The sequence below is a fragment of the Erinaceus europaeus genome, chromosome 5 (genome assembly GCF_950295315.1).
Source record: "Erinaceus europaeus chromosome 5, mEriEur2.1, whole genome shotgun sequence".
NCBI lineage: Eukaryota > Metazoa > Chordata > Mammalia > Eulipotyphla > Erinaceidae > Erinaceus > Erinaceus europaeus.
In genome coordinates, this window is record NC_080166.1 from 41,766,317 (window position 1) to 41,794,049 (window position 27,733).

A 27,733-nucleotide genomic window follows, 5' to 3' on the forward strand; every position below is an offset into this window, starting at 1 on the left:
TACCATAAAAGGAAACTATTAGAACTGCTTCTATAACTTCTAAAAAACGCACAATTTAAAAATTAAAAAGTAAAGGCAACAAAAGGGAATAAAAAAAAATTAAAAAGTAAAAAATAGACAAAAACAAGTGAAATTGGGTAGGGGAAACAGCACTGTGGTTTATATGACAGTCATTCATGCCTAAGGTCCCAGATTCAATCTCTGCACCACCGTAAGTCAGAGTTGAGCTGTGCCTTTTGTCTCTCTCATTAAAATAAAATACAGTGAATAAGATGAGTATAAAAATGTGAAATTAGAAGAAAACTCCTTTGTATTCTTTTAAATGTTAAAGATACGATCTACTTGTTCTGGGTAATATTTTACATGTACACTTAAAATATCAATTAACTAGTAATGGACAAATCCTACCTTTGCTGGTCCTCCTCCAGAACTAGTGAATAAAACACTGAGTAGTGAGATGACAACAATGTCACTGTGTTCAAATAGCAGCAAAGTCCTACAAATACAAAATATTATCATGAGCTGTTCTGATCTTTATCAGGAAGCATGAATCCAATTCATGAGAAAATAAAATAGTTCCCATGTTTTCATAAAGTATTAAAAACATTATTACCAGTCAACGGGGGCTTGTAGATTTAAACAGTAAGATATTTAGCAGCTTATAAATTACTGTTATTTTTCCTTTTCACTCAAAAATCTATTAAGAACACAGTAGTGATAAACTTTAGTTTAATATTAGGGAAAGTATAATTTAGATGATAAATTTATCAATGAAATAAGACTAATCTAAATAAGATAGCCAATAAAACACCAAAGCAATCTAATAAAAAACAAACAAAAAAACCTGGTTAGGTGCACACACTACAGTGCACAAGGACCAGGGTTCAAGCCCTTTGTCCCCCACCTGAGGGGGGGAAGCTTCACAAGTGGGGAAACAGGGCTGCAGGTGTCTGTCTCTCTCCTTTTTTTCTTCCACTCCCCTCATTTCTGTATATCCAATAATAAATAAAGATCAAAATTAAATGACAATATCACATAATGGTTTTAGTAAAACAACGACAGTAGTATTGGCAGTGAAGTTAGAAGGCAGTTGTAAGGGAAGGAAGTAGATAACTAAGGAGTCAAGTAAGAATTTAAGAATAGGGAGTCTGGTGGTAGCTCAGTGTGTTAAGCACAGGTGGTGCAAAGCCCCCGACTCCCCACCTGCAGGGGAGTCGCTTCACAGGCGGTAAAGCAGGTCTGGAGGTGTCTTATCTTTTTCTCCCCCTCCTCTCTTGATTTCTCTCTGTTCTATCCAACAACGATGACAACAATAATAACTACAACAATAAAAAACAACGGGGGCAACAAGAGAATAAAAAATAAATATTAAAGAAAAAAAAATTTTTTTTTTTGACTGGTTATTGCTGGGGCTCGGTGCCTGCACCACGAATCCATTGCTCCTGGAGGCTATTTTTTCCCATTTTGTTGCCCTTGTTGTTGTGCTTGTTGTAGTTGTTATCATTGTCATAGCTGTTGTTGTTGGACAGGACAGAGAGAAATGGAGAGAGGAGGGGAAGACAGAGAGGAAAGACAGACACCTGCAGCTGCAAAGCAACCCCCTGCAGGTGGGGAGCTGGGGGCTCAAACCGTGGCTTTGTGCCATGTGCACTTAACCCGCTGCACTACCACCCGACTCTCAAGAAAAAAATTTAAGAATATTCTCCTCCTTCCCCTGTCCTCATACATAGGAATACCATATAAATCTAATTTCATAAAATATTAGGAGACTCAACTCCACTGGCAAGGGAAACTAAAGGAAGAATAAACTAATGAGATTACATCAGATTACAAACTTTATATTCTTTGAAAGAAACTTCCACAAGGATAGAGAGGCAACCTAGCAAATATTTGCACATTACACATCTGACAAGGAATTAAAAAATACTGTGAAATGTAACAAAATCACACATCTAAACAACAGAAACTCAACCTAATAGTGAGAAAAAATATGAATATAGGTGTCTAAAGAACACATCTAGATGGTTCTCAGACAAGAAAAAAGCCCTACATCACTTATCACTACAGAAATACAGATTAAAACCACAGAGTCGCCACTATCCCATACCTGTGAGAGTGAGTGGCTGACACAGTCTGAAAAATATTAAAAGTTGGCAAGGATGTGAAGAAAGGGGGTCTGTGGCACACTGCTGATGGGAATACAAACTGGTGCACACCCCCCCCATGGAAAACAGTAGAGAGAGGGGCCAGGTGGTGACACACTTGGTTAAGTGCACATATTACCATGCACAAGGACCCAGGTTCAAGCCCCCTGGTCCCCACCTATAGTGGGGTTGCTTCAGGACTGCATGTCTTTCTGTCTCCTCTCCTCTCATTTCTATCAAATCAAATCAAATCAAATTAAAATAAAAAAAGAGTGTGGAGAGGAAGATAGCATAATGGTTATACAAAGAGAAACTCATGTCTGAGGTTCCAAAGTCTTAGCTTCAATATCCCACTGCCATCACAAGCCACAGTTGAGCAGTGCTCTGGGGGAAATAAATAAAAGTAAAAAAAAAGAAACTATAGTGAAAAAAATAAAACAGTATATGGAGAGTCCTTAAATATAAATGGAAGTACCTCAATCCTAGGCATCTATCCAAAGTATACAATAACATTAATTCAAATGCATATATGCACTTTTATGTTCAGAGCTATACTATTAACAAGGGCCCATATATGGAAGTAACTGAAATGTCCAAGAACAAATAACTAGAGAAAGAAGTTATGGGGTATATTCAATGCAGTATTACTCCCAGGTGAGTTTTCTTCGGGTATCAGTACTTTTCTTTTTTAATGAAATGCTGGAGTTCAAACCAGGGTTTCATTCAGGCATATATTCTACCACTGAGCCACCTCTCCAACCCAGTCTTTTTTTTTTTGCCACAGCCTTGCTCAGCTCTGGGTTACATTGGTGCTGGAGACTGAACCCGGGACATCAGAGTCTCAGGCATGAAAGTGTTTTGCAAAACTATTATGCTATCTCCCTAGCCCTATTTTATTTTATAATTTTTTAAAATTAAAAAGTAGTGCAGGGGGTCAGGTGGTAGCACAGCAGGTTGAGCGCACATGGTGAAATGCAAGGACCAGCGTAAGGATCCCGGCTCAAGTCCCTGGCTCCTCATCCGCAGGGGAGTTGCTTCACAGGTGGTGAAGCAGGTCTGCAGGTGTCTATCTTTCTCTCCTCCTCTCTGTCTCCCCCTCCTCTCTCCATTTCTCTCTGTCCTATCCAACAATGACGACATCAATAACAACAACAATAACTACAACAAAAATAAAAAACAAGGGCAACAAAAGGGAAATATATATTTAATATTTAAGACAAACTATATTAGAACAAAACTAATATTCAAAGAGAGGAAATAAACATGAACATTAAAAATATATGCTTTTATTTACCTTAGTGGTCCACAAAGAGTAAGGCCAAAAAACCATAAGAGAGAAATGATACACCCAGCAACTGCATGTTTAAATATTTTGATCCACTATAAATGGAAACAAAAATTGGAAAGTTTAGCCATATGATTCACTAAATATCTCAAAATCTTAACACAGAGAATGAGCATAATGCTAACACAAATACTTCATTTTACTTTAATGTATATTTTGATATGCTACTGGGGTCTCATAAGTGATACTAGTGCCCTGAGCTAATTTTTTAAATTATATTTTAGAAAGAGAGGAGAGGGAGAGACACCACAGTACCACTCTGCCATCTATGGTTCTTCCATGTGATGCCAGGGTTTGAATCCAGGACCTCATACATGGTAAGGTGCATGCTCTATTGGTGAGTTATCTCCTGGCAAATATTGGGCTACTGGAAAAGCTGACACATTTTTGCATAGAAAAACAGAAAATGTCATGAGTTTTCTGACAACCCAATATTTTGAAGGCTAAACAATGACACATCATGAAAATAAGGAGAAAATGTTAAAGAGTCCTTCACTATGTCTACATTTGCAAGACAGTGTTCTTGAGTTATCACCAGAGTTATCATTGCTAGGGCTTTGTGACTGGAAGAGGAATTGATTGCTTCTGGAAGCCATTTCTTCTCTGCCCTCTCTGTCCTTCTGTCCCTTTTGATAGGATAGAGAGAAGAAACTGAGAGGGAAAGAGATAACCTGTAGCACTGCTTCACTACTAGTGTGAAGTTTCCACCTTGCAGGTGGGGAATAAGAGCTTGAACTTAGATCCTTGCAGACAGTAACATGTGCTCAACCAGGTGCACCATGGCAAAGCCCCTCTTTTCCAATTTCTTTTAATCTTTATTTATTGGATAGAGACAGCCAGAAATTGAGAGGGTAGGGGATAGAGAAGGAGACAAGACACCTGCAGCCCTGTTTCACCAGTTGGAAGCTTTTCCTTGCAGGTAGGGACCAGGGGCTAAGCCTGGATCCATGTGCACTGTTAACACATGCACTCAACCAGGGGTGCCACCAGCCGGCTCATTATTTTCCATTTTATTTATTTTCTTCTAATTTTTTTTTTTAATTTTAATTTTTCCCCTTTGTTGCTCTTGTTTATTATCATTATTATTGCTGGATAGGACAGAGAGAAATGCAGGAAAGGAAGACAGAGGGGGAGAGAAAGATAGACACCTGCAGACCTGCTTCACTGCCCGTGAAGCGACTTCCTTGCAGGTGGGGAGCTGGGGGTTTGAATCAGGATCCTTATACCAGCCCTTGCGCTTCGCGCCATGTGCGCTTAAGCTGCTGTGCCACCACTTGGCTCCCTTTATTTTCCATTTTTCTACACTATTTCCTGTTGTGAGATCCTGAAAATTTTTTTTCTCTTCTTCACCATCCTCTTCCTTTTTTCCCCCCCAGCGTTGAGGTCTTCTGCATGTATGATTTCACTGCTCCAGGCCCCTTTTTAAAAAAAATTCTCATTCAGAGAAAGATAGACATCTCACAGCACTGGAGCTTCCTCTCTTGCAATAGTACCTCCCATGTGTTACTGGTGCTTGAATCTGGGCCATGCACAAACACAATATAGTAAACTATCTTTCTAGCCCTTGAAAAAATATTTTTAAATAAAATACAATTTCCTGGGCAGAAGGGACACAGAATAATGGTTATGCAAAGAGATTCTCATGTCTGAGGCTCCAAAGTCCCAGGTTCAATCCCCCACACCACTATAAGCTAGAGCTGAACAGTGCTCTGGTAAAAAATAAATAAATAAAAATAAATCCTTTAAAAAATATAATTTCTTGGGGATCGGGCAGTAGCACAGTGGGTTAAGCACACGTGGCACAAAGCTCAAGGACCAGTGGAAGGATCCTGGTTCAAGCCCCTGGCTCCCAACCTGCAGGGGTTCGCTTCACAGGCAGTGAAGCAGGTCTGCAGGTGTCTATCTTTCTTTCCCCCCCTTTCCATATCTCTCTGTCCTATCCAATCACAACAGTGGTAAAACAACCAGGGTAACAAAAGGGAAAAAATGGCCTCCAGGAGCAGTGGATTCGTGGTGCACTGAGCCAGCAATAACCCTGGAGGCAAAAAAAAAAAAAAAAATTCCTGAGCACAGCTATTTACACAATAGACTTTCATGCCTGAAGCATCAGCAGGTTCAATCCCCAGCACCACTATAAGCCAGAACTGAATAGTGCTTTGGAGAAAAAATAAATCTTGTTTTTTCATTAGTTTCTTGATGTCTTTTTCTTCTTTAAATTCTCTCATGAGGAATATTCAATGCTTTAACTATTTGAAAAGGGAGAAAAAAGATGGGACTTAAATAGTCCTCATAATAATGATTTACCTGTTTCCCAATAAAATTTCTTTTAGGTTATTGGTTATGTTTCCATGTCTGAGATATAAATATTTTTGGAATAAAGAAGCCTGGCTTAAGAAAATGACATACTTGGGAGTCGGGCTGTAGCGCAGTGGGTTAAGCGCAGGTGGCGCAAAGCACAAGAAGCGTCATAGGATCCTGGTTCGAACCCTGGCTCCCCACCTGCAGGGGAGTCGCTTCACAGGCGGTGAAGCAGGTCTGCAGGTGTCTATCTTTCTCTCCTCCTCTCTGTCTTCCCGTCCTCTCTCCATTTCTCTCTGTCGTATCCAACAACGACAACAACAACAATAATAACTACAACAATAAAACAAGGGCAACAAAAGGGAATAAATAAATATTTAAAAAAAATGACATACTTGTTTGACATTTTTTCTACCCTCTTATTTATTTAAAGTGTATCTTTTTAAAAATATTATTTACTTATTAATTATTGGATAGAGACAAAGAGACATTTAAGGGAGATAAGAGACACCTGCAGCACTGCTTCACCACTCATGAAGCTTTCCCCTCACAGGGAACCTGGCTCCTTGTGCACTGTAAGGTGTGTGCATAACCAGGTGTGCCACCACCTGGCCCCTCTATCCTCTTCTTAAATAATTAGAAAAGTCTGGGCAGGGGTAGATAACATAATAGTTATGAAAATATACTCTAATCCTAAAGTCCCAGGTTTAATCCCATACCACTATAGACCAGAGTTGAGAAGTGCTCTGGCTAAAACAAAAAAAATTATAAAAAAACAAAAAATAAATTAAAAAAGAAATCCATTATTTTAACACTTTACTTTTTTTTTTTTCTCTCCAGGTTTACTGCTGGGTTAGGTGCCAGCACTATGACTCTACTGCTCCTGAAGCCATTTTTCCCATTTTCATTGTCCTTGTTGTTGTTGCCATTGCTGTTATTGTTAGGATAGAAAGAAATCAAGAGAGTAGAAGACAGAGAAGGGGAGAGAAAAATAGACACCTACAGACCTGCTTCACTGTCTGTGAAGCAACCCCCCTACAGGTGGGGATCTGGTGGCTAGCACTGGGATCCTTGTACTGGTCCTTGCACTTTACGCCATATGCACTTAACCCGCAGTGCTACCACCTGGCCCCCAACACTTTACTCTTAATGCCACAATTCTAGAAAGACAAATCAAGAGCAAATTAATTCTGGAAATGTTCTGAGGTTGGGAGGTAGCTCACTTAACAAAGTGCATGAAGATCTAGGTTTGAGTCCCTAGTCACATGGGAACATCATACAAATGGGAAGCAATGCTATGGTGTGTCTCCTCTTTCTGCCTGTCTTTCTATGAAGAGGGGGTGGGGTGGAGAGGAGTATGCTCTGACAGTGGAATTGTGCAGGCAGGCTGCTCTAGCAAAAAAAATGCGGCAAGACAAACAAAACCTGAAAGATGACACAATGACTAGAACTAGATTTACAAATATAAGGTCCCTAGTTAAATCTTTAGAATCACATGTGCTAGATGATGCTTTGGTTCACTTTCTCTCTCTTAATCAATGATAAATTAAAAAAAAAACTTTTATCACATATGAGAGTCTCACATGAGACATGGAAAGACAAGAGCAGCACTCTAATAGTACCTCCAGTGCTGAACTGGGACTTTCAGGCATTAAAACCCGATGCTCTAACAGTTTAGTCATTTTCCAAATCATTCTTATGATTTTAAAATAATTATTTATTACTTTATTTAATAGCGCAGAGATAAATTGAAGGAGGAAAAGGGATATAAGAGAAGAAGAGAGAAAAGAAAGATACTGCTTCACCACTTGTGAAGCTTTCCCCCTGAAGGTGGGGGTTTGGGGGACAATGACTGGGGACTCAAGTTGAGTCTTTGTGCGTGGCAACCTATGTTCAAACAGGTGCACTGCCGGGCATCCCCCTGATAAATCTTAAAAACCCCTGGAAATGTTCTATGCAGTTAAATAATTTAAGTAACTAAACAAGCAAAGAGCATCATATCCTTGCTCAATGGGTAGCAAGCTGCCCAGGAAATAAAACTCACCTGGTGTTTAGTAATACTTTTTCCAGAAGAGAATGGTTTTTGAAACAAAACCATTAAAAATGCAGTCCTGTGAATATTGAAAAAAATTATATATTAATCAATCTTATATACAGGTATGGCTCTAAGATACTTATTTAAAAATACAGTAGAATTTGAAAAATATTTTTTCTAAGGAAATCATATAGAACTATATTTCAATAAAGCTTCCAATGTAGCATTTTTGGGACTCTCATTTTGTACCTGCCTTTCCAATCAATTATTAAGCCACAAAAGAAAAGCAGTTTTAATATTTTTATTTATTTTATTTACTTATTTTCTCTTTTTTACCAGAGCACTATTTAGCTCTGGCTTATGGTGGTGCTGGGAATTGAACCTGGGACTTTGGAGCCTCAGCTATGAGAGTATGTTTGCATAACCACTATGCTATCTAACCTCTGACCAGTATTTTTTACATGATTTTAAATATCAAAGAAAGTAATCCTTATCGTCTCTAAAATTTTTAATAACAAATTTATAATAACAAAAAATGAAGAAAGTACTAGTTATGTATCACCACATTTGACAATCCCTAAGTAGTTATAAAAACTGGTACTTAGAGGTCTGGGAGGTGGCGCAGTTGGTAAAGCTTTGGACTCTCAAGCATGAGGTCCCGAGTTCGATCCCCGGCAGCACATGTGCCAGAGTGATGTCTGGTTCTCTCTCTCATCCTTTCTCATAAATAAATAAAATCTTTAAAAAAAAAACCTGGTACTTAAATTTCCTAATCAAGAATGACTTTCTATAATTAGTAAAATTATACTCCCAGTAGTCTTAAAAAATTTTATTACCAGAGGGTAATTGCTATTAATCACAGTGTCCAAGAATTTTTATTTACATTTTATTTTACATCAGATACAGAATAATGTGAAATTTACAATACAAAAAAAAATTTACAATACATGAGAACCTTGAATTATGAAGGAAACATGTAGAGATCAGTTTATTATGGTTCAACTTACAAGGAAGTCACAGGTATTATAAGTCACAGGTATTACAAGTCACAGGTAATATAGTCTTTACTTGCAGGAAAATTACACTAGTGACAATCTGAGAATCAGACCTAAACTATTTGATAAAAAACAAAACAAAACAACACTAATGGGGGCAGGGCAGGAGAGCACCAAGTTAAGTGCACATGGCACAAAGCGGACTGGCACAAGGATCCCGGTTCGAGCCCCCATCTGCAGGGGGGTCGCTTCACAAGCAGTGAAGCAGGTCTGCAGGTGTCTATCTTTCTCTCCCCTTCTCTGTCTTCCCCTCCTTTCTCCATTTGTCTCTGTCCTATCCAACAACAGCAGCAGCTAGGGCAAAAACAACAGCAGCAACAAAATGGGGAAAATGGCCTCCAGGAGCAGTGGATTTGTAGTGCTGGCACTGAGCCCCAGCCATAACCCTGGAGACAAATAAATAAATAAATGAATTAATTAACACCAACACACTATTTGTCCTTTCCACTTTTAATCTCTTAGGGTGTAGAGCATAGTTTCTCAGAGGATAACTGATTTTTTACACTTCAAGTTGAAGGCTGAAGCACCTGTTGTTTATTAGGCCAAACATGAAAAAGAAAGTTGGTAGGTAGGGGAGACAGCATAAATGGTTATACAAAAAGACTCTCATTAGTGAGGGTTCCAGGCCCCAGCTTCAATACTTCAACACCATAAGCCAGAGCTGAGCAGTGCTCTGTTGGGTTGGGCGGGTTCCACTAACCTTTCATTAACTCAGGACTTAAGGGTGCCAATGCTATGAATATAAAAGAAAAATGAAAAATATCACCAGTGTGAACTAAGTAAATGTTTTGGCAAGAAATTAATTAGACTCTAACATTTCTTTTGCAAAAACCAGTTTCTTTGTACTACTAACCTTAGGTATTTTTTCATTTTCATTTTTTTTTTTTTTTTAACTAGAGTACTGATCAGCTCTGGCTTATGGTGGTGTAAAGGGATTGAACCTGGGACTTCTGGATAGGCATGATAGTCTGCTTGCATAACCATTATGCTATCTACCCCCATCCTAAAGTAAATACTTTCTGGGAGCAGTAAATGAATATTCTATGTAACATTCTCTCTCTCTCTCTCTCTCTCTCTCTCTCTCTCTCTGTCTCTTTTAAGATTTATTTATTTTCCCTTTTGTTGCCCTTGTTTTTTAATGTTGTAGTTATTATTGCTGTTGTTGTTGTCATCATTGTTGGATAGGACAGAGAAATGGAGCGAGGAGGGGAAGACAGAGGGGGGAGAGAAAGATAGACACCTGCAGATCTGCTTCACTGCCTGTGAAGCGACTCCCCCGCAGGTGGGGAGTCAGGGGCTCGAACTGGGATCCTTAACCGGGATCCTTAACGAGGGTTCTTTCGCTTTGCACCATGTGTACTTAACCCACTGCGCTACCACCTGACTCCCTCTGTGTAACATTTCTTAATGACACTTAGTTAAAATAATATTTTCACAGGCATAAAAATTTAAGGGAAGAAGAATCACTTACCCAAGTTTTAATATAAAAATGAACTGAACAATATGAACTGCTTTTAGAAGATCATATGATTCAAAGAGTCCCACAGCTTTCAAAACTTTAGTGAAACACAGTAATATAATATATTTTGTTAATCTGAAAAACAAAAGAAGAAATGTTTTAGTATCACCAAAATCATAAGGAACTCTGTAATATTTTTTCCTATTACACAGTAGGTCATTATTGAAACCATATATGGAAATAAAACAAAAAAAGAACCAAAAAAACTTAAGACAACTGACTCTGGGGTGGGTGGGTGGGGAGAATACAGGTCCATGATGGATGATAAATGACATAGTGGAGGTTGTATTATTAAATGGGAAACTGGGGAATGTTATGCATGAACAAACTATTGTATTTACTGTTGAATGTAAAACATTAATTCCCCAATAAAGAAATAAATTAAAAAAAAAACAAAAAAACAATTTCACCACCTCTACAATTATAGTTAGCATTCATATATGTGTGTGTACATATATATAAACATACATACTTTTTTTGTGGAATCAGTACTATGTGGATGTACAATTTCACTACTTCTGAGTTACTTCCTCCCCCCCCATTATTTTTATTTCAGAGAGAGAGAGAGAGAAAGAAAGAAAGAGGTGGAGAAGGCTAGAAGATAATTCAGCCAGTAGGGTGTATGCCTTACTATGAATGTTCAGTTAGGGCACCATATGGGAAATGCCACAGCACTAGGGGAAGCTCCAATGCTGTGGTATTTCTCCTTTTTGCCTTTATCTTTCTGAAATAAAAATAATGAAAAATTGCTTGGTAGTGGTGAAATCACTCATGTGTAAGGTCCTAATTCAAGAAAATGAAAAAACAAGAGTGAGGAATACAGCACTATTCTACCATCCCTGGAACTTCACATGTCTTGTGTCCTCTATTAGGTAAGACATCTCCTGGCCCCCACTAATGTATATATTTACACATTTAAGAGACTCAAATCTCTTTAAAAAAGGCCAAACTGAAAATAAAAATAGAATTAAAATTCTATTCGTAATGAAACTAGAAGACTATTATATAGGAAGAAACAGAGATGGCAAAAGTCTTAGGTTTGCTCTTCCTCTGCTTTGCATACTGTAATTTGTGGTTTATGGATAATACTCAGGTAGAAGAACCTTAGCCAGATGACAGGAGCCTGAGATCCTATGCTCTCAGGGTTGAAAGTAACTTAAGTCATTCCACAATTTGTCTTGAATCTGGAGAGACAGCACCTAGGCAACTCAAGATAGAAGTCAGGTGTGCCAGTGATCAGAACTTAAGGCAGAGTATTTACTGACAAACACATCAAAAGTAATAGGAACATCAAAGATGCATTTAGGTAAACACAATGAGAACAACTGTTAAAGCACAGATTACTTTCAAGATATGGGAGACATCAAGAATGTGTTAAACCTTCATTACAATTGTCTGAACATCATTAGTCAGATGCAATTCTTTGATGCCTCATGAAATATCCAGGTCCCTCCATTGTGCACAAATCCCAAATCCTGCAGGGAAGTAGCCAGAGGCTGGAGTTACAGATATGCATTCTGCACAATCTAAAGGCCTGTGGGCTGCCATTGTTAACTGGATATACATCTGCCTTAAGGGGAAAGTTGTGACAAGAAGAACCTGAAGCTTTACTTACTGAGCAGCTGTTAATAATCAATCAGACACGTTTTTTTAAATTTATTTTTTATTTAAGAAAGGATAAATTAACAAAACCATAGGGTAGGAGGGGTACAACTCCACACAATTCCCACCACCCAATCTCCATATCCCATCCCCTCCCCTGATAGCATTCCCATTCTCTATCCCTCTGGGAGCATGGACCCAGGGTCGTTGTGGGTCGCAGAAGGTGGAAGGTCTGGCTTCTGTAATTGGTCCATGATTGCTCAACAATTTGTTTGGCTTTGTATGTTAATCAGACATGTTTTATAAACATGGAGCCTTTAGACAAAATCAATAAAATTTCTATTAACAACAAATATCAAGAAACTTTGGATCAGAAAACTTGTACAACAGTGGTTGAAAAGTCAAATGACGGGAGTTGGGTGGTAGCGCAGTGGGTTAAGCGCACATGGTGCAAAGCACAAGGACCAGTCTAAGGGTCCTGGTTCGAGCCCCCAGCTCCCCACCTGCAGGGGAGTCGATTCACAGGCAGTGAAGCAGGTCTGCAGGTGTCTATGTTTCTCTCCCCCTCTGTCTTCCCCTCCTCTCTCCATTTCTCTCTGCCCTAACCAACAATAATGACATCAATAATAATAATGACTACAACAATAAAACAAGGGCAGCAACAGGGGAAATAAATAAATATGTATATATAAAAAAGAAAAGTCCAATGACAGTACCTACAATCCTAAAAAGACTCAGGAATCGGGAGCATTTCACAAAGGGAAGCTGACACAGGGAGTATCGTTCTAAAATCTTGCAGGTTAGTTACATCTCTAGAGTGCTACCCGTAGTCAACAAGCATTTCTCCTCAACTATAACAGAAGATATGAGGCTCTGTCTTTGGGTCTAGATCTATGACAAAGAGGAAGGGTGATAAGCCACTGGACTAAAATCATGGAATGAATCAGGGATGTAGGTAAATGGCAGGATATATGTTTGCTTTTGATCTCTAATGCTATCTCCAAATCATAGACTAAAACAAGTTTCCCTTTTTAGCCCCAGCCCTACTTTCCTCTTTTACTTATAAGGTTGTAACAGCCAGTCTTCAATCTGCCAGTAGGCAACAAGCAAGTTGTTCTAGAGGAGATCTAGTTTTTTAGGTTTCATTCAAGCATGGACAGTTTATTATTATAAATTTATTTTGCCACCATTTTTCACTGGGGTTTCATGTTTGGCCTGCAAGATTTCACCTGTCCTGGAGGACTCTCACTTTTTCTTAGACAGTGAGGGTGAAATAGCTCACCTGGATGGTGTACTTTACCATGTATGTGACCCAGGCATGGCTCAGCCTCCACCACACTAGAGGAAGCTTTGCTGTTATGGTATCTTTCCTCCTTTATCTCCCTCTCCCTCTCACTATCTGAGAAAGTCAGCCTAGAACAGTGAAGTCCTGGTGATAATTAAAAAAAAAAAAAAAAAAAAAAAAGAGGGTGAGGTGCCATTTTCGCTACCTCCACGTGGCCCAACCTGCTTCTCTAGCACCCAACTCTGAGGTGCCAGCGCAAATAAAGATTTGTGTTTCCTCTTCGCTCCGGACCCCCTCTCTCTCATCTCTGTGGCCTGCGCACAACAACACTCCACCATTTGTGAAACTTCCCCTTTGCATGGTACTCTTATGTGGTGGCCAGTGGCTTGAACCTGGGCCCTTGCACATGGTAAAGCGTTTGCTTTACTGAGTGAGATATCTTCCAAAGTCTATTACATACCTGTAAAAAAATATATATGCCTCATTATATACATTTAAAAGTATATACAATTAGAAATAAAAAATAATGAGATAAAAAGTTAAATTCTAACTACCCTAACCTCTTAGTCAGAACATCACTTCTTAAATTTACATCGACTAGCTGTTACTATATTAAAAAGGAGGTGTACTAAGACCCCAACACTGATGGGAAAGCACCTAGGTTGGGGGAAGAAAGTGTTTTGCAGACACCTATTATGGGGAGATGAAAGGTTGTAACCATGTACCAACAACTGTACTGTAAACAAACACATTAACACTTCAATAAAGTATTAAAAAATTATTAAGGGGGCTGGGTGGTGGCTGTACCTGGTTGTCATTCTTTCCTCTACTTTATGTGAAATTATATCATAAATACATAAATAAATCTTAAATAAAGTTGAACTGGAAGCATGTAAATCATGGATGAGAGAACCCCAAGACTGTAAGAAAAAAAAAAAAAGGATACTCTTTAAGTATGTCACACAAAAGTTCATCGAAAAGGCATCAAGGGTTCCCATCTTCTAAATTGTTCTCAATTATGCATGCACAACAGTTAAGTCACCTTTATATACAGTGCATATTAAGATCTATGATTAATTTACATTTCAAACAGTAATTATATATTCTGCTCATGGCAGTAACTCATTATTAAATAATAAAAATGACTTGTTGAGCCAGAAACCCTTTATCTATACAGTTCCTAACACAAAGACTGGCATTATATGTTGTCAGCAATGCTCACCAAAGAATGCTAACTCTAGGGAGTCGGGCGGTAGTGCAGTAGGTTGAGCGCACGTGGCACAGAGCTCAGGGACTGGCATAAGCATCCCAGTTCAAGCCCCCGGCTCCCCACCCGTAGGGGAGTCACTTCATAGGCGGTGAAGCAGGTCTGCAGATGTCCGTCTTTCTTTTCCCCTCTGTTTCCCCTCCTCTCTCCATTTTTGTCTTATACAATAATGACATCATCAACAACAATAAAACAACAAGGTCAACAAAAGGGAATAAATAAAATTAAAAAATTCTTTAAAAAAAAGAATGCTAACTCTGTAAGGATACCTATGTGATATAGCAATGCTCAGTATAGTAGCACATCTAATACAGGAATATATTAGATATTACGGTTAAGCTTTTGCAATTAAACTATGAGCAATCCAGCCATGCATTTAGAATAAAAGATTGAAATCAAGTAGCGAGGGAAGCTCAAACCCCTAGTGCTTTTACTCTTTAAGCTCTAAACTAGCTGTAAAAATAAGGTGCAGTAGCTTAGAGATGGCTCACCATACTAAATGGGCAACTTCATAAGTGGTGTGACACTGTCTGTCATACCCTCTACCCAAATAATAATAATAAAAAAGAGTCAAAGGTGGGGATAGAAAGTAGATAGCATAATGGTTATGCAAAGAGACTCTCATGCCTGGTTAGGTGCACACAGTCCCAGGTTCAATCCCCCAACCACTATAAACCAAAACTGATCAGTGCTCTAGGAAAAATCACCAGGAGAGGGGAATCTTAACAGGCAGCAGCAATGCTAATGGTAAATAAATAAATAAGGCACAGGACAGAGCAAAGACACAAAGAACAATACTGAATGAGACAGAGAGAAAAAGACCAAGGAAACGAGTCTAGGAATTCTGTTTATCAACAGCATCCTATACATTCCCTAAGGAACAACGGTGAGTTTCTTTAACAGTCTTTCTCACTTAATATGTGCCAGATGACACACGTGTTTGATGAGACCTAAGAGAAGTCTGACAGGACGACTTTAGATAGTCTTCTCTCTTCCTAATAAAAGGACAATATGAGGTTGGAACCACGGCTGCCTTCCGTATGTCTTCAAGGAAGGCCTTATTTAAAATTTATGTAAAAAATGTTCCTGGGACGGGGTGGTGATCCAACTGGCAGTGTACACAATGTTACCATGTGCAAGGACCAGGGTTCAAACCTCTGGTTCCCAGTTGCAGTGGGGAAGCTTCATGAGGTGGGCAGTGGTACTGCAGGTATCTCTTCTCTCTCATTCCTCTCCCAATCTCATTCACTGTCTATAAAGGAAAAAAGATAAGCCACTGGGAATGGTAGAGTCCTAAGGAATAAGCCTTAGAAATGACCCTGGTGGGAGTCAGGCAGTGGCGCAGCTGGTTAAGTGCATGTGGCGCAAAGCACAAGGACCGGTGGAAGGATGCCGGTTCAAGCCCCTGGCTCCCCACCTGCAGCAGTGAAGTAGGTCTGCAGGTGTCTGTCTTTCTCTCCCCGTCTTCCCCTCCTCTCTCCATTTCTCTGTCCTATCCAACAATGACGACATCAATAACAACAACGTTAAACAAGGGCAACAAAAAGGGGGAAAAAAAAAGACCATGGTGACAATAAATAAAGTAATACACACACACACACACACACACACTCCTAAACAAAACCTGTACATTTTCGACAAGCCTGAATATAAATGCTAACTATATTTAGGTTGGCAAAGAGCAAGACTCTGGGTCCTACCAGAGTTTAGATACTATCAACCTCTGGTTTCCATTTTTTTTTTTTTTTTTTTACTTATTTATTAATGAGAAAGGAGGAGAGAAAGAACCAGACATCACCTCATGCTGGAAAGTCTGATGTTTTATCCACTGCACCACCTCCTGGACCACTACTTTTTAAATTTAATTTAATTTTTATTATTGGATAGACAGAAATTGAGAGGGGAGGAGGTAGAGAGGGAAAGAGACAGACACCTGCGGCCCTGCTTCACCACTCTAAAGCTTCCCTCCTATAGGTGAGGTCCAGGGGCCCGACCTTGGATCCTTATGCACTGTAAAGTGCGCTTAACCAGGCATTCCACCACCATGCCCTACTTCTGGTTTCTTTTATATGAGAATGTATCTTTCTATTTGCTTAAAGCTCTCTTGGTTTGGTCACTTAACATTTCCAGGTGCTAACCAATACACCAAATGCATACTTAATAAAGGTTCTAATCTCAAGGAGTTTGAGGCTTTAAAAAAATGGCCAAGTGGGGAGTCGGGTGGTAGCGCAGTGGGTTAAGCGCACGTGGTGCAAAGTGCAAGGACCGGCGTAAGGATCCAGGTTCGAGCCCTTGGCTCCCCACCTACTGGGGGGTCGCTTCACAGGCGGTGAAGCAAGTCTACAGGTGTCCATCTTTCTCTCCCCCTTCTTACCCTCCTCTCTCAATTTCTCTGTCCTATCCAACAATGATGACATCAGCAACAACAATAACTACAAAAAAAAAAAAAAAAAGACAAGTGGTCCAGGAGGTGGCCCAGTGGACAAACATTTGGACTTTCAAGTATGAAGTCCAGAGTCTGATCCCGCTTCACCTATAACAGTAGTCCTCTGATTCTCTCTCCCAGTCTCTTTCTGATTAGTAACAAATAAAAACCTTATGGGGAAGGGTGGTGGAGCATCTGGTTAGGTGCACACAGTACTAAACTCAAGGACACTCACAGGAACATGGGTTCCAGCACACGGCTCCCCACCTGCAGGGGGGTATGCAGGTGTGGTGTTCCATCTCTCTCTCTCTTTCTCCCTCTCTCAATTTCTCTTTGTCCTATCCAATAAAATGGAAAAAATGACTGTCAGGAAAACAGTGGATTTGTAGTGTAGGCACCAAGGCCCAGTGATAACTCTGGAGGACAAAAAAAAAAAAAAAAAAAAAATCCTTAAGGGCAGAGGTAGACAGCATAATGGTTATGCAAAGAGACTGTCATGCCTGAGGCTCCAAAGTCCTAGGTTCAATCTCTTGCACCACCATAAACCTGAGTGTAAAAAAAAAAAATTGTGGAAACTAACCATAACTAGGAAAGTGAAACTCATTCAGAGTTTTCAAAGTGTAAGTGTGAATTATAGACTAAGTAGGAATTATGAGGCCAGGGATGGGTAGTTACAGTACAGAGAACAACATATGCAAAAACTAGTATTAGAAAAAAAGCCTTTGAAGAAAAGGCTGTATTTAAGTTCAGTTCAAAATAACCCTGTTACCAAGGAAAAGGAAAATTAAATTATATTTAATCGACCTGTTCAAGAAGATGAGGCAATATATAAATATATCTAGAAATAACTTGTTTAAAGCATTAAAAGAACTCTAAAACTTTGGTACTTTAAGGATCTAGGAGGTGGCTCAGTGGGTAGAGTTTTACAAGTGTGAAGTCCTGTTTTTTAGACACAGGGAGGCAGAGAATGAAAGAACCACAGCACCAAAATCTCCTTCAATGTGAACCTGGGTCATGTACATGGCAAAGCAGCAGACCATCCAAGTGAGCTATTTTGCCAGCCTGCAGCTCTGGTTTCATTCTTGGCACCACACGGGAATATCAAGGGAACTTCCTGGTTAGTGGTGCTTTGGTATCTTTTCCTCTTTCTCTGAAACGGGTAACTTTTTTTTCCTGCTAAGGGACATTTTTATATTTATAATTCACATGCCATACAAAGCTATTAACTAAGAAAAGCTAGCACTTAATTTGCTATAATGAAGGCTCCTAGGGGCCGTGTAATGGTGCGCCTGGTTAAGCATACATGTTATAATGCACAAGGACCTGGGTTTAAGCCCCTGGTCCTCACCTGCAGGGAGAAAGCTTCATAAGTGTTGAAACAGGGCTGCAGGTCTTTCACTCTGTCTATATCCCTCTTCCTCTCAATTTCGGGCTGTCTCTATCCAATAAGTAAATATAATTAAAAACAAGCAAAAATTAAAAAAAAGAAAAAAAAGAGAAAAGAAAAAGTGTAGAAAGCTCCTAGCTTTAGGGAATTCTGAATCCTGCATGTGGCTGTTTTGGCACAACCAGACCAAATGATTTGGTGAGCAACATATGGCCGAAAGGTCAGAAGTTCCCCACCTCTGCTCTAAACAACTTAAAATAAAAATTGAGTTGGGAGGCACCTTAGGGTATCTGGCATAAGCAAGGTCCTATGTTACCTTGCACTTTAATGGAAGACTTTTATACAGAACATTAACAAGACTTATCTTGATAACACCACCAGTATAATCTCTCTCTCTTTTTTTTTTTTTTTTTGCCTCCAGTGTTATTGCTGGGGCTTGGTGCCTGCACTATGATTCCACTGCTCCTGGAGGCTATTTTTTTCTTTTTTGTTGCCCTTGTTGTTTATCACTGTTGGACAGGACAGTGAGAAATTGAGAGAGGAGGGGAAGACAGAGAGAGGGAGAGAAAGACAAGATACCTGCAGACCTGCTTCACCACTTGTGAAGCAACGTCCCTGCAGGTGGGGAGCCCGGGGCTCAAACCCAGATCCTTGAGCCAGTCCTTGAGTTTTGCGCCATGTGAGCTTAACCTACTGTGCTACCACCCGACCGCACAGTATAATCTTTTTTACACTAATTTCCTTTATAGTTAAAAACACTAAAAAAATAACTCTTGATTAATTGGTTGATAAAAAAAGATTTAATAGGGCACCAAAGTAAAAACCCAGTGGTGAGGGGTAGACATGTAGCTTCCTGGGCCAGTGGGGGATGGGAATGGGCGGGAGGGATGGGTCACGGTCCTTTGGTGATGGGAATGGTGTTTATGTACACTCCTAGCAAAATGTAGACATATAAATCAGTAGTTATTTAATATGATAGGGGGAAATCAATTGTATGTCTCAAAGGTTCTCAAAAGACAAACTGAATCTTTTTAATAGATAGGCTACGTATTTGATATGCGGACTCTCTCAAAAGCCTAGACCAAGTAGATTAGAAGCTTCCAATAGCACAGCTATATACAAGATACTGGGTACTGTACAGCAAACCATAACAAAGGGACTTTTCAAAGTTAACCCAATTAACAAATAATGTGATGATAATATTAACTATTGATTGTCTTTTTGAACCCTAAGACAGCAGGAACCTCACATCTTCACTATAGAGCCCCTACTTCCCCCAGTCCTGGCACCCTTGGATAGGGCTCACTTTCCCGTATGCATCTCCCAATCCATACCAAATAATATTGCATCCGCCGATCACAACCTAACCAAAGCAACGATTGCCATCTCAACATGCTTCACCTCAGAGTGTATCCAGAGACTTCACGTGTGGAATGACAACCCTTCAGCTTCATTACTCGGGTGAGACCTTTCCTTTTATAGTACACTCTAATTTCATCTCAGGTAGTTCACTTTCTAACAAAGTCCCATAACCTAGACATACACCAGTTTCTGTGAGAGAGAGCGAATGTGCACACGTATCCATAAACTACTGCAAAATATATACCTGAAAGCAGGATTACACTAGAGTTTGCAGTGAGTACCTCCCTAACACTTCCTCTCCACTATTCCAAACTTGGGATCCATGATTGCTCAACAAATTGTTTGGCTTTGTATGTTAACTCTCTTTTCAATCACCAGGTTCCAGATGCCACCAGGATGCTGGCTAGGCTTCCCTGGATTGAAGACCCCACCAATGTGTCCTGGAGCTCAGCTTCCCCAGAGACACACCTTACTAGGGAAAGAGAGAGGCAGACTGGGAGTATGGACCGACCAGTCAACGCCCATGTTCAGCGGGGAAGCAATTACAGAAGCCAGACCCTCTACCTTCTGCAACCCTCAACGACCCTGGGTCCATGCTCCCAGAGGGCTAGAGAATGGGAAGGCTATCATGGGAGAGGGTGGGTTATGGGGATTGGGTGGTGGGAATTGTGTGGAGTTGTACCCCTCCTACCTTATGCTTTTGTTCACTAATCCTTTCTTAAATAAAAAATTAAAAAAAAAAAAAAAGATTTAAATAAAATCAATGAAGTCAATTCTTTCCTTCTCATAGACCACAAACTGGCTTATTACTTCCACATCTTTTCCTTTGCATCTCCATGCATGAACAGAAACATTTTAGATATTCACAAATGTATACATATTTTGAGACTGCTAGAAGACTTTTCATGTAATACACACTGACAACTGTTATTGGGTGAGGAGACAGCATCATAGTTATGAAAAAAGACTCATGTTTGAGGTTCCAAGCTTCCAGGTTCAATACCCTAAACCATTGTAAACCAGAGCTGAGCACTGTTGGGGGGGTAAAGAGGTGGGGGAGGTAATAAATTGTTAGGAAAATGACTTTTTAAAAAGTTATTTATTTTTACTTATTTGATAGAGACAACCAGAAATGGAGAGGGAAGACGAGTGGAAGCTTTCCCCCTGCAGGTGGGGGCTGGGAGACTGAACCTGGATCCTTGTGCATTGTAATTTGTGAGCTCACCAGTTGTGCCACCACTTGGCCCCTGGAAAATGATTTTAGTATTTAGTTAAAAGTTAGATTCTATGATTTTTTTTAATATTCTATGATTTTTAAAATCTCCAGAGGTGAATTTGATACTGGGATTAAGTACAATAGGATGGCTATACTAAGCAAATAATGCAAATAAGATGGCAAAGAGCTGTTGACATCAATTTATGGCAGTAGGTTCTTGAGCAATTAACATTTTATCTTATTATTTTTCTTTTTAACAAAGCACTGCTCAGCTTTGGTTTATGGTGGTGTATGGGATTGAAGCTGGGACTTAGAGCCACAGGCATTAGTACGTTTACATAATAATTATGTTATCTCCCCCACAGCATAAATAACATTTTAAAAGTGTTTATTTAAAAAAGAATTTCTGGTTTACAGATACTTCAATAGTATTAGAATAATAGACACTTTACTCAGATTCCCTAATTGCTAGTGTGCTGACTTAACATTCTCTCTAAATACACACTTTTCCCTGAACTGTTGTACCATGAGATGGAGAAAATAGCTCAGTTGGTAGAGTGCTGGATTCATATGCCTGATGATCTCAGTTCAATCTCCTGCACCACATGTACCAGTGTGTGTGTTCTGGCTTCTTTCGCATAGGTAAACAACAAAGTAGTCCCCGCCCAAACAAAATTTTTTCCTAAGTTGCATCACATTTATTTACCTCCAAATTTGTAAATTTCTGAACAAGGACATTGTCTTATAAACCTGAAGCGTTATCAACTTTGATAGCAAAGTTTTATCACTTCTAAGGCTCATAGTAACATTCTATCAGTTGACTCCAGTACTACTCTGTCCTTTATCGACAGGATTTCCTCGTCAGTACATAAAACCTGGCTTGCTATTAGAAAATTAAACCCAGGGGCTGGGCGGTGGTGCAGCTGGTTAAGTGCACATATTTCAGTGTGCACATACTGCAGGGGTTCAAGTCCCCAGCCCCCACCTGTAGAGGAAAGATTATAAGCCGTGAGGCAGTGCTGCAGGTGTCTCTCCCGGCCCCACTCCCTCTCAATGTCAGTCCGTATTTAAATAAATAGTTAAAAGGAAAAAATTAAACCCCTACTAAAAAACGCAGATGATTTAAGATCTATTCCAGCACTTGATATTCTTTCCTTTCCACAGGGGAAAAAAACCTGTAAGTAAAGCTACTTCTATAGTTAAAGAATTTACCAAAAACTATTTTTAAATCTCAGCGGAAATACGTAAAAGATAAAGGAAAACCATTTCACAAAAAACGAAGGCAAGAAATAGCAGCTCCAGCCTAACTGTTGGGCCATATTATGCGTCTTAGACAAGCTCGGAATTTAGGACAGAAGGGCACCGGGCAACGTGGCCGCGGTACTTACTCCTGGGAGCTGGGGTGGGGGGTGGACACGTCAGAAAGGTAAAGGGTCCCTCAGGCGGCGCGGAGAAAGAATGTCAAGCAGGACGGCCCGCAGCCGAGAGCGATGAGCCCCGGGGCGCGCGGCGGCCGAGAAGCACCCGGCTCGCGTTCACTCTGCGCGGGCAGCGGGGAGCCCCTGGAAGCCCGGGAGGTGGGGGCCGGGGACGTGGGCGGAGGCGCCCCGCGCTGTGGGGACGGAGAGCGGCCGCTCCCGGGCGCGCCCGGCCAGAGTCTGGGGCAGCGGCGGGGACGGTGTGTCCCCGGCGGCCGGGCTGGCACCTGCCCTCCGGCTCTGTGGGCGACTAAGAGCGGCTGCGTCAGTCCCTTACCGAGCACTGGGCACGTCCACCGGCCCGAGGCCGCCGCCGCCTCCGGTGGGCCCGGGGAGTACATCCCCGCCGTATTTCTCCTCCATCTCCGGGCTCAGGAGCCGCCGCCACTGTCCCCGCCACTGGGTCTCCTCATGTCTCGCTGCCGCCCCGGAAAAGCGGGCGCAGGCGCGTCACTCCTCCATGACAGCGGCTTCGTCCGGTCTCCGCAGCCCGGCCCGCTGCGGTTCCCCGCTTCCGGTTTACTTGCACACGCGCTGCTCAACTAGGCCGCGAGCAGTTCCGGCGCCGCCAGCTTCCCAGGAGGCCCACCCGGCAGACGTTGCCAGGCCACGTCACCGACCCAGCAGCCCTCACTCCCGGGGGAGTGCCCTGACTTGCGCCTGCGCACCACCGAGCACGCGGCTTTCTTAGGCTCCTCCTACCGCGGAAGCGACCCCTCGCCCCGGTCCGCCCCCGGCATTACCTGTCCCTGTAGCGCCATCTGTGGGCTGCCAGGGCTTCTGTGGGTTCTGGTAGCGCAGGGTCCGAGAAAATGCGCAATGAGAGATGCCATAGGAGAGTTTTTTTCAATTCCATCGGCTGAACTGTGCTGCTTAGTCTTGGCACTTCTGTAAAGCTCGGCCAGGTAGGATCAGGCCTATCGGGTTACCTTCGATTGCTAAGGTATCAGGTAGCAGGTTCCTGTGTCTGTCTTGGTTTAAATCCCAGTTCTCCCACTAACTGTGCCCTTTGGCCTTTCTGTACTTGGTTTTTCTGATGGTTGAGGTCGGAATAGTACTATCTGTATCACAGGGGTGTCGGGAGAATTATGTGTGTTAACTTACGACAAGTTAATATGTGAATTCCATATAGTATTAACTGTCACTTGGTTTTATTACTGATAGGGAAATTTGGGGAGTAGGATTTGAAGATGAAAGTGGTGTTTTGAGTGGTCCGGGAGGTGGCGCAGTGGATGAAGCACTGGACTCTCAAGCACGAGGTCCTGAGTTCGATCCCTGGCAGCACATGTACCAGAGCCATATCTGGTTCTTATTCTCTCTTTCTATCTTTCTCACTAATAAGTAAGACCTTAAAAGGAAGGAAGGAAGGAAGGAAGGAAGGAAGGAAGAAAGGAAGGAAGGAAGGAAAAGGTGTTTTGAGCTGGAGGAAACAGCTCAGCGGTTCACGCCACAGACTTTCTCAGCCACAGACTTTTCCAGCCCTGGCAGCGCACCACCTGGCGCTCCTTCCTTGTGCTCCCGCGGTGGCTCTTGCTTGCTCTTTCTCAGAAAAACTGAAAACCATCCAACCAAATAAAAACTCGAAGCAGTGACACCCCAGTGATGACAAAAAATAATAGAAAAATGGTGTTTTGGATGAAACATTAATTTAAATACTTAAATCCATAGTTATAATAAATACACACGAACAATCTTAGTAACAGGTACGTGAAGGAGGAATCACAGTTCTTACCTGCTAGGACTTCATGCTCGAGTGTGGGAAACATTTAGCAATTTGAGAGCTGGTCAGCAACATCACACATTAAAGGCACAAATGCTATGTTTTCCTGAGTAAGGACTGGTATGGTTAGATAAAGTCTGACATAGACTTTGGACAAGGTTTTTTTTTTTTTTTTTTTTTTTTTGTAGAGCACATTCCAGTTCTGGCTTATGGTTGTGCCTGATTGACCTGGGACCCTGGAGCCTCAGACATGAATATCTTTTTTAATTTCTTTATTGGGGAATTCATGTTTTACATTCAACAGTAAATACAATAGTTTGTACATGCATAACATTCCCCAGTTTCCCATATAACAATACAACCCCCACTAGGTCCTCTGTCATCCTTCTTGGACCTGTATTCTGCCCACCCACCCCCACCGCAGAGGCTTTTGCTTTGGTGCAATACGCCAATTCCAGTTCAGGTTCTATTTGTGTTTTCTTTTCTGATCTTGTTTTTCAACTTCTGCCTGAGAGTGAGATCATCCCATATTCATCCTTCACTTTCTGACTAATTTCACTTAACATGAATTTTTCAAGGTCCATCCAAGATCGGCTGAAAACAGTGAAGTCACCATTTTTTACAGCTGAGTAGTATTCCATTGTGTATATATACCACAACTTGCTCAGCCACTCATCTGTTGTTGGACACCTGGGTTGCTTCTAGATTTTGGCTATTACAAATTGTGCTGCCAAGAACATATGTGTACACAGATCTTTAGGATGGGTGCGTTGGGTTCCTTAGGATATATCCCCAGGAGAGGAATTGCAGGATCATAGGGCAGGTCCATCTCTAGCCTTCTGAGAGTTCTCCAGACTGTTCTCCACAGAGGTTGGAGCAATTGACATTCCCACCAGCAGTGTAGGAGGGTTCCTTTAACCCCACAGCCTCTCCAGCATTTGCTGCTGTTACCTTTTCTGATGTCTGACATTCTCACAGGAGTGAAGTGATATCTCATTGTTGTCTTGATTTGCATTTCTCTGACAATCAGAGACTTGGAGCATTTTTTCATGTGTTTCTCGGCCTTTTGGATCTCTTCTGTGGTGAATATTCTGTCCATGTCCTCCCCCATTTTTGGATGGGGTTATTTGTTGTCTTGTTGTTGAGTCTGGCAAGCTCTTTATATATGTTGGTTATTAAACTCTTATCTGATATATGACATGTAAAGATCTCCCATTTTGTGATTGGTCTCTTGGTTTGGGTAGTGGTTTCTTTTGCTGTACAGACTTTTTAATTTGATGTAGTCCCATAGGTTTATACTTGCCTTAGTCTTCTTTGTAATTGGATTTGTTTCATTGAAGATGTCTTTAAAATGTATGCGGAAAAGAGTTCTGCCAATATTTTCCTCTAAGTATCTGATAGTTTGTGGTCTAACATCCAAGTCCCTGATCCACTTGGAATTTACTTTTGTATTTGGTGAAATACAGTGGTTCAGTTTCATTCTTCTGCATGTTTCAACCCATTGTTTCCAATACCATTTATTGAAGAGACTGCTTTCCCCATTTAATAGTCTGGGCCCCTTTGTCAAAGATTAGATGTCCATAGTGTGGGGATGAATATCTTTTGTACACCCATTATGCTATCTCCCCCGACAATACTTTAAATATAGCAGAAATGCATTTTTTGTGTGTTCTGTGTAGAACACAGACCTTAGAATATGTAAAATTCTTTATTATTTGAGGCAAATAAGAGTAAAGATATTCATTCATCAGCTGTCTTGGGGCTTTGATGTTTATTCTTTAATAGTGGTTTACTTTTTTTTTTTGTACCAGTGCACTGCTCAGCTCTGGTTTTTGGTAGTATAGAGGATGGAGCCTGGAACTTGGGAGCCTCAGGCATGAGAGTCTCTTTACATAACCATTATGTTATATTCCCCACCCAGTAGTAATTTACTTTTAAATATTTTAAAGATTTGCTTATTTATTGTGAGAGAAAGAAGAGACAGGAGAAAAGAGGATCAAAGCACTGCTGACATAAGAAGGTGAAGGGATTGGACCTGCCTCTCAAGGTTCTCAGACATGAAAGTTGGTGCTTTTAACAGGTCGAGCTATCTCCCCAGCCCATGGGATTTATTTATGTTTAGCAAGGCTATTTAAATTGATAAACTACAGATTCATGGTAGATAATAAAACATTACTTCATAATATCTATATAATGTATAATATGGTATTATAAAATGCTTAATTTTTTTTTTTTTTTTTAACCAGAGCACTGCTCAGCTCTGGCTTGTGGTGGTGCGGGGAATTGAACTTGGGGCTTTGGAGCCTCAGGCATGAGAGTCTGTTTGCTATCTACCCCTGCCCTATAAAATATTTAAAATTTATATAATAATTAAAATATATAATATTTAAAAAATGATATATGTGGTTCGGCAGGTGGCACAGTGGATAAAACATTGAATTCTCAACCATGAGGTCTTGAGTTCAATCCCTGGCAGCACATGTACCAGAGTGATGTCTGTTTTTTTCTCTCCCCTATCTTCCTCATGAATATATAAAAAAATATTTTAAAAAACTTTTAAAATGATATATAGTATTGTTTCACGTTTTTTATACTTTTTTACATTTATTTATTTTTCCTTTTGTTGCCCTTTTTTTGTTGTAGTTGTAGTTGTTGATGTTGTTGTTGGATAAGACAGAGAGAAATGGAGAGAGGAGGGGAAGACAGAGAGGAGAGAGAAAGATAGACACCTGCGGACCTGCTTCACCGACTGTGAAATGACTCCCCTGCAGGTGTGGAGCCGAGGGCTCGAACTGGGATCCTCATGCCCATCCTTGCACTTTGCACCACCTGCGCTTAACCTGCTGTACTACTGCCCGACTCCCTATATGTTTCAGTTTTACGGGGTTTTATTGGGTTTTCAATTCAAGATGTTCCATAGCAATATTTTTTTTATTGAATTGGTACACAAATATCCACATCTAATGCCTGTATCAGGTGATTGTCATTAGCTCAGAGGGGGATGAATCAGATAGGTTCAGCTGTCGAGCTGCCCCGTGGAGAAGAGAGAGAGGAGATCTGGAGCGAAGAGGGAACACAAATCTTTATTTGCGCTGGCACCTCAGAGTTGGGTGAGAGAGAAGCAGCTTGGGCCACGTGGAGGTAGCAAAAATGGCCGCCTCATGCAGCAACCTTCCCTGTGTCTAAACACCAAAGTGAAGGGCTGGCAAGAGAGAGAGGTGTAGAAGAAGGGTTTTTATGGGAGTAGCTCTCTCGAGAATGGGAAGGGGGAGGAGTAACCAAAGCACTTTAACTATAGTGGGGAATCGACAATGCCCTGAGGGCACAACATGGCTGGAACAGGCGCTCTGAGAATGTCCCAGCTCTCTGTCCCAACTCTCAAGGGAACTAGCAATAGCCTGAGGGGACAACATGGCAGATGTGACTGCATCTGCACAATTTCCCAGCATTCAGCAAAGGCCCATGCAATAACTCATATGGATAGTGTGCTGCTTTGCATGTGTGCAACACAAACTCTCCGCAGATCTCCACAGCAGTGAAGGAGGCTTGGGTGTTGTGGGCTCTTTCACTCTTTCTATCTCTGCCTCTGTGTGAA

At 41.0% G+C, this 27,733-nt stretch overlaps 1 protein-coding gene and 1 long non-coding RNA gene across 2 annotated transcripts in view; one reads left to right on the forward strand and one right to left on the reverse strand.

The window, feature by feature from the left end:
- The window catches only part of SLC30A5 (solute carrier family 30 member 5), a 47,858-nt gene extending 24,852 nt beyond the window's left edge, over positions 1 to 23,006 (reverse strand). Inside the window, exons 1-5 of the mRNA XM_007538918.3 lie at positions 22,696 to 23,006; positions 10,349 to 10,471; positions 7,832 to 7,898; positions 3,439 to 3,524; positions 409 to 496 (exon numbers count right to left, since the gene is read on the reverse strand). Coding sequence (XP_007538980.1) covers positions 409 to 496; positions 3,439 to 3,524; positions 7,832 to 7,898; positions 10,349 to 10,471; positions 22,696 to 22,781 — 450 coding nt within the window. The 5' untranslated portion in view covers positions 22,782 to 23,006. The remainder of the gene's footprint in view (positions 1 to 408; positions 497 to 3,438; positions 3,525 to 7,831; positions 7,899 to 10,348; positions 10,472 to 22,695) is intronic.
- Positions 23,007 to 23,125: 119 nt separating this feature from the next.
- LOC132538604 (uncharacterized) overlaps positions 23,126 to 27,733 on the forward strand; it is a 152,588-nt gene continuing 147,980 nt past the window's right edge. The window contains exon 1 of the long non-coding RNA XR_009549948.1: positions 23,126 to 23,323. This is a non-coding gene — a long non-coding RNA (uncharacterized LOC132538604). The remainder of the gene's footprint in view (positions 23,324 to 27,733) is intronic.